The 7,774-nt window shown below is 38.1% G+C and overlaps 1 protein-coding gene across 1 annotated transcript in view; it reads right to left on the bottom strand.

Annotated features, from left to right (window-relative positions):
• Window positions 1-7,774, bottom strand: part of ABI3BP (ABI family, member 3 (NESH) binding protein) — a 126,662-nt gene that overhangs the window by 20,982 nt on the left and 97,906 nt on the right. Inside the window, exons 52-53 of the mRNA XM_011999891.1 lie at window positions 7,047-7,256; window positions 2,417-2,525 (exon numbers count right to left, since the gene is read on the bottom strand). Coding sequence (XP_011855281.1) covers window positions 2,417-2,525; window positions 7,047-7,256 — 319 coding nt within the window. The remainder of the gene's footprint in view (window positions 1-2,416; window positions 2,526-7,046; window positions 7,257-7,774) is intronic.

Genomic DNA, 7,774 nt, shown 5'->3' with positions numbered 1-7,774 from the left:
CTGAGATTGCGCCGTTGCACTCCAGCCTGGGCAACAAGAGCAAGACTTTGTCTCAAAAAAAAAAAAAAAAGTCTAGACAGGCACTCCTCTGGGTTTTGCTAGTCTTGAGGTAAGGATAGTTTTAGGGGTCCTCCTCAGAAGGCCCACTGACGAAAGACAGGAGTAATAAACAGGATATATGATGAGAGTAGGATAAAGAGGGCCATGCTGTCTTTCAGTGTGAAGCAATTTCCAGAAACAGCTAGAATGAGTCCTAAAACAATTACAACCAGAAGCTGCATGTGAACCCCATGACCTGTGATTACAGAATAAAATGCATCTTAGCCCTGGGGCACTTTTCTCTACCTACCTCATCAGGCAGGTCAGATGCCCAAATGGCACTCTTGCCAAGACATTAACAAAAAGTTATTTTTTGTTAGATTTATTCCACCAATTGTTACTCAATATAAACAGGCTCAAATATTAAAAGTGATTATTCCAACTAAAAGCCAGAATGAAAACACAAATGAAAAGTGGGAGCAAGTCATCCTCCCAATTACCACGCCTCAGGGTCTCCCCATCTCCTGATCTGGCTTATAAGATCCTCTCCCACCCTGGCTTCCCATTCTGTTTCCTCTGCCTCCATCCACTTACCACTACTCATGTGGACGGAGGTAAAAATAGCCTATTTTTCACTGCACACAACCAGGCCATTTTGGCCTTCCATGTACTGACATATACTATTCTAATACTCTCTTTCCCTATAATCACCTGGCTAGCTCCTTCCCACTCATCCTTCAAGCCTCAGACCAGGTGTCACCTTCTTCAGGAAGATTTTCCTAATTTCCGCTATGTTGTGTAGCGCCTCCTGCCCTGGGATCCCCTAGCACCTTGGGTATACTCCATTCAGAGTTCTCGCTACTTTGTATAGAATACTTGGTCATTAACTGCCTCCCCTCTAGCCTTGAGTTCAAGGGCAGCCACCATGTTTATTCGTGTGTGTAGCCATACTTAAGAAATGTTTGCTGAATGGAAATGCAAATGCAAACCTTTTACAAACAAATTGGGTTTAAAATGATACTGGAATAACTGTATTCAACATTCAGGTCATGAGCTAATAGGTGCACTGAGAGAAGATCTGAGGACAGTCCAATTCAGAAAAAAACCGCAATGAGCATTGAGAAACTGGATGCCTTTCAATGACTGTACTGTACTTTACAAGTCACTTTTTATTATGTGGAATAAAGAGCAGAAAACGGAGAAGCCAAGTTTCATACGCACAAATTCACCTATTAAAAAGTTCAAATTAAGTGACCTTTTCTTTCACTCATTTCTTCAAATATATTAAGCCTGTAAAAACAGGCTTCCTCCTCCTCTCAATCTAAGGAAATGCTAAGGAAACAGAACCAAGATCAAATGGGCTTTTACTGACATATGCTTATTTTGGCTAAAAATCTTTTAAGAAAATCGGCAGTTGTAAAATATGTCTTAAAATGGAGAACTTTAAAGAAAAGCCCCATGCTTGTGAAAGAAGTATCCCTTTTGCAGTATCGGACTAGTTTGTACACAGTGAACTGCCTGCAGTGAATTAGATGGTGCTTCCTTTTCTGCAGAAGGATTACAAGAGTCTCCCCCTACGGTCAGAGCCAAAATAGGCTCTTTCGAGTGTCACTATCAATAACCAATTCAATTCAATCGATTGATGACACTGTGAACATTATGAAAAAAAGAAAACTTGGAACTTCCTTACTACATTTCTAGAAATGTCTAAGACCCTTTTCTTTCAATAATACAATGAACTAATAAAATGTTGGATATTTTAGATTGAAAAAAGAATCACAAAACTGTACAGCAATACGAACAACCTGGTATCAATGTGTAATAAACAGGGATACTTAGAAAAGTTATCAGATAACACTGTTAAAGATATGTAACTCTTGTAAAACTCGATTTCATTTCATCCATGACAAAAGGTCCCAAAGCAAAGAATGGCTGTGCCTGAGACTAGTCTGTAGTTATTTTAAGTATTAACTCTTAAAAACTTTCACCTACATGTGTCACAAGACTTTCCTTTCATTGCCCTCTCTTTTCCAGCATTTTAATTTTTTGGTGCTTCCAATCTAGTTTACATCATGCACAGTCATTACTGATCCACAGACTTAGTATTTAATATCAACATTTGGCATCGAATTTTTTTTTAAAGATGTCATACTATTATTAACAAAACCATCTTGCCAGCAATTTTAAACCCACCAGTAATTCAAATATTTGCAAAACATGACTTTAGAGGTATCTAGGGCTATATATAGAAAACCCAAGAGTGAAATGGAAGCTGGAGCCACCCTCAAGACAGAGAAGATAATATAATTTCTTTCCTTTATCGTGGTTATAACTTTTGCACTCTCAGAATTTGCCTGGAATAGCACTGGTGGCTTACCTTGTGTTTGGTTTCAGATTTTCTACTGTGGAAAAGGTCTGATTGGTAATTTGAATGGACTTGTTCTTCCCACTGAATGACCCATTTTCTCTGGATATAACTTCATATTCTGTAAAGCGAAAAAAGCCAACAGATACTTGTCTTTATTTCTTGGTTGATTTAATTGCTCCTGAAGCTATTAGCATAAAAAAGCCACTCACATAAAGTGAGCAATTGAGATTGAAGTTCTAGAGACATATTGATCTTACACATTGGCAATTTTCATATGGGGATGGTCAGCAGATGAAGGTTCCAGAAGCATTTTAGGATTTGCTCATTGACCATTTCTGCATTTCCTTTACCAGAGGCAAAGGAAGGGCCTGGTAACTGGTGAAGACCCATGCCATGCCTGTGGTTGCTTTGGAGACATAGCCTTTGGTTTTGTTAGGTGAGTCAGATAGTCTGCCGCTGCTACAAAGCCCCATTTGGGGAAAGCACTGTATGAAGAGTGGTGCCTGAGTAGACATGTTCTCTGCTCTACAGGCTTTAGAATATAGTTGGGGGAAAGGCTACTGGATACATGGTACTGCTGCAGAAAACTTTGAGTTGAGCATCACAGCAGCAAATAGCAGCTAATCAAATAATAAACTCTACTTTTCATTATTTTGAACTATAGGAGTATTTTGAACAATAGTTCATTATTTTGAACTATAGGAGTAGTGGGTTTTTGTACCCACTGCCTACATAAGTTATGCTTCCTTGATTATTTTCCTTGCATTGAAAAACAAAATACTATCCTTAAAGTCTGCATAGAGGTCTGCCTAAATTTCACTTAAAGGCACATTTCTATGAACTTGCAGGGCTCATCAAAAGGGAAAGAAATTTAGAATAAGAGAATGCCATTCACACATTTGTTCATTGGACTTCCCTGCTCTCATTTGGGACTTGGCTTAATGCATGTGATGAGATGATACAGAGAACTAAAAAAGATCCAAAAACCCAAACAATAAACCCCACTCAAAATCAGCTCCATTAATATGAAGAAATACACAAGTACCGGGCATCAGATAAGGTGAAAAGACTGCCAAAGTCTGGCAAGTTATATTAGGGATTTCTGCTATTAGCACGGAGTCCAATGGTGTGAGATGAATATTGGAAATAAAATAAAAAACTAGAATAACCCAGATAGACCCCAAATCACCAATTCATATTTGGGGAGGATTTTTTTTTTTTTTCTTTTGAGACAGGGTCTCTGCTCACTGCAACCTCCACCTCCTGGGGTCATGCTATCCTCCCACCTCAGCCTCCTGAGTAGCACACCACCACACCCAGCTAATTTTTTTTAGAGACAGGATTTTGCCGTGTTGCCCAGGCTGGTCTTGAACTCCTGAGCTCAAGCGATCCACCCATCTCAGTTTCACAAACTGTTGGGATTACAAGCGTGAGCCACTACGCCCAGCCTCAGGAAAGATTCTTAATCGCATATTTAAAAAACCCCAAGAGGAGGAGGATTTTTTCTGAACAATTTTGTATGACCATTCTTCCGAAAATTAAAAATTAAACTGGAAGACAGTGGCCATGGATTCTGGATAGTATCGGTGCAGCTATTAAAGTCCTGATGACTGTTACCTAGTACTGTCCCTGAGACTTCTTCTGGATCCCAAACTCTCTCTCAGCTGGCTCTCCTAACACACTGGAAAGGGAGAGGGGAAGGGAGAGAATTCTGAATTAAAATCTGTCCATTTTATATTTTTTCCTCAGCTGTGAAGGGATATTTGTTAGATAAAAGATGGAAGGACTTAAAATGCAAGTAAAATTGATTAAAAAAAAAAAAAAGAAACCAAACAGCTTAATGGAAAGAGACAAATTAAGCCACTTGTCTTGAACTTGATCTCAGTTTTCCCATCCATACAATGTTAATATCTCTTCATAACACTGCTTGTGGGGATTAAATTAGGTACAGGTGGAAAGTGCCTGATAGTATTTTTCATGGATTTTGTTCAACAGGTGGTACCTATTATTATGCTGCTTTTATTATTATTTATCATCCTTGAGTTGTGGTTTGAAAATGACTAGAAAAGGGTTAAGATTCCAATAGGAAAGGTTCACGTGCTGCTAAATCACCAAAAGAACAATTTATATGACACTCCAGTTGCTTATGCACCAAAGCAACCACCTTCAAAAAGCATCTTTGGCTTGGGACATTCCTCATCACTGTATGACATTCTTCTTAATATTAACCCTGCCTTTTAGTAGTTGAAACATCTATTGCATGTCTTCTCTGATTTCCATTTGGCTCAGGTTTTAACAGCTGATTTAATATTTTTTTTTAATGGAAGATCAGAATTCTCAAAATGGATCTAGAAGCTTCCTTCCTAATTAAAAAGAAATTTAGAATTTCAGAATTCTAGCTTTTGAATATACATTTGTTTTGTGCTTTGTAAATATATATTTCCCATTTTTAATCCTTTCAAGTGCTAATGCCTCTTCATAAATCCACCAACATTACAAACATTGCTCCTACCGATAAACATTAACAATTTCTAGTTTATGCTGCATATTCAAATATCTTATTTAATTTTCTCCTCAGGATAAATTGATAACAATGAGGATTATTATTATTACACGTAAGGAAACTAGGGCTCAAACAGTCTAATTTTATACACAAGTTGCATATCTAAAATAAAGCTGGTCTGGGATTTAAATCTATGTCAGCATGCTCTTGGACTATCAGATTATGAGGCTTATAACTAACAACTTAAAGTTGCCCGAGGATCCAGACTATGGCCAATTTTTTTGGTGTACCTTTTTCTACTTCGGTATAGAAGGGACATGTAGAAGCAACTGAACCTGGATGTCTTCACTGGAGGTGAATGTGTGTCCCCATCAACTCAAAGAAAGAAGCCAACTCAGGCAGAAGAATATAGTTCACTCTATTATATCTCAGTACCTTTTTGTAAAGTCAGTTCAAGTGATATAATAATTAATCTCTATATTATCTGAGCTGCTGGTTTGTAAACAATCGCATTTGAAATCAAGTGGTATTTAAGGGAACACTAAAACAAAATGGAATGAAAAACCAACAAGATTTTAGGGCAAATGCTCCAATGTTTAAATATGGACTAGGTGAACTATGATTAAATACAAACTTAATTCTATTTAGGAAATTCTGCAGCTAAAGAGATGTGGTCCTTGTCCACGAAAATTGTTACAAATGCTCTGTATCATGTGACAGATCTCAAGCAACTCATTAACATTTAGTAACAGCATTACAAAAGCAGTTTGGTTAGATGGATAAAGTATACTGTATCCATGATTTTTGAGATTAAACATTTATACAATAAAAAAGGACAATTCTTCAGCTTTAAAAAGTTAAATTGTATATTATGAATATATCCAAGTTGATGTGTATTCGATAATTAAATGTATTAGATTAACCAGTTCTACCTCAATGTTCCTTATCTTTAAGGCAAATGAAATTTTATAGATCATTTAGTTTCATGAGAACTAAGCCTCAGATGATCACAGGAACTCCTTACTAGCACAGCATATGAAGAGTTTTAGACATTTTAATGGATGCAGATAATCAATACTGACAGATTAATTGATTTTTAGATATCGTAGTACCTATTAGCACAGTCCCAAGGAAAGAAGCAGGACTAGGCAAATCTCTAGGAACCATGGGTAGTAGTGGGTTCTTTCTCAAAACAAAGGGTAGCTTTGCATGAGAAAGGGAAACTCACAAAACATGGTAAAGAAAGCTAGTTAAGCAAAGATAAGCTGCTTACACTGGAAGTTGCCCAGATCCAGTGGTTCTGTCTGAGGAGACATAGCTGCTGTTTTCCATGTACAGTAGGAAATGTTTTTGGCAGAACCTGAGTCCCTGCATACTCCACCTGGTCCTGTGCACTGCTCCTCTCTCTTCCTGATGGCCTTTTAGTTGACCCCCCTATTCCCTGCCTGCCTGCACCAGGTACATGGCAGGAACTTGGGTGGCAGGAATTCACCTACCATGCTATTTGCTATATCCTCTAGCTGATTTAGCTTGCTAGTCTTTTTTCCTCCTCCTCGTTGGACTATCCTCTTTATTATGGAGAATCAAACTGTTGTATAATGAATTCAGAGTGTTTCGGGATTTCTTAGTTTTCATAATCATTTCTAGAGGAACTGGTGGGTGGTAACAGAATCAAAATTTCTTAAGATGAGCAGAAAATTGATCAGGAATAGAGTTTTTGTTTTTATTTATGCTAAGACAGTTGAAGTAACCTTTAGTCTACTAGAAAGTTCTAGGTCAATTAGAAATTGGGTTGGTGAAAGGAAAATCAGTTTTAAATTAATCAGCAATATAATTTTCTTGGTAATGAAAGACTGGCTTCTTCATCCTGGTGTGAAAAAGAGTTCTGAGAGGAGATGGAAAGAATGCGGCCTGAAGAGATCTAAATTAACAGGGAGCCCATAACAAGCACAAAGATGATCTTTTCTCATCCTATAACACTGTTGACAATAATGTGCCTTAAAGGCAGCAAAACTGCTAGCTTTGGCTCCTCCCCAGATACGCTTCACATGCCATCGTTGACCCACGGTACCCCACTCCCAGGGTATCTTATTACCAAAGCTTCCCACCATAACAGTCCTCATGCCATGATCTTACCAGTGACAGTGTCATTTAGTGGCTTTTCCCAGTCCAAGATGACAAATGAGGGGCACCCTTCCACAGTGACCACAGTGAGGTTGGTGGGTGGGTTCTGTGGTGGGCTGGTGGCATTCCCCTCTGTGGCATCCTCTTTGGGGAACCGTTTGACGGAGTCAGTAATGGAGCAGGGACTGTCGTCAGGCTTTTGGAGGTATCGCACATGAGGACCTGTGAGAGAGAGGACCCTTGACATTTAACATTTTTGCAACTCGTGAAGAAGATGGAAGTGAGCTCATAAATACAATTTGAGGACATTTGGTCTCATATTATAAGCAGATGGTTGAAAGCCATGATGTGGATGGTTCAAACTAGGAAAATTCAAAATCTTGCCTCTGAGACACATGATATAGGGTGGTGTTGATCTACTTACTGAATAGGTTTAGCTTATGCTAATATCAAAAAGTAATTTGATCCCCTAAGCATAGTTTAGAGTTCATAATTTATGGGGCACTGGTTCTTACCTCAGTAGTGGGAAATAATTAGCTCCATACTAAACACAGTTCTGGTCCCACCCAATAAATTTTAAAAACCAGACTCAAAAGAATCAAGTAGCTTCAAGTATTTTACTGTATCCCAGAACAAAACTCAAGAATATTCTAGGAATAATAAAAAAAAAAAAATCCAGCACCTAACAGGTAAAATTCATAGGAAAATATTACCTATAATAAGGAGAGAAAAATCAATCA

This window comes from Mandrillus leucophaeus, unplaced genomic scaffold (assembly GCF_000951045.1).
Source record: "Mandrillus leucophaeus isolate KB7577 unplaced genomic scaffold, Mleu.le_1.0 Scaffold608, whole genome shotgun sequence".
NCBI lineage: Eukaryota > Metazoa > Chordata > Mammalia > Primates > Cercopithecidae > Mandrillus > Mandrillus leucophaeus.
This window is presented reverse-complemented; position numbering and strand designations above follow the sequence as displayed.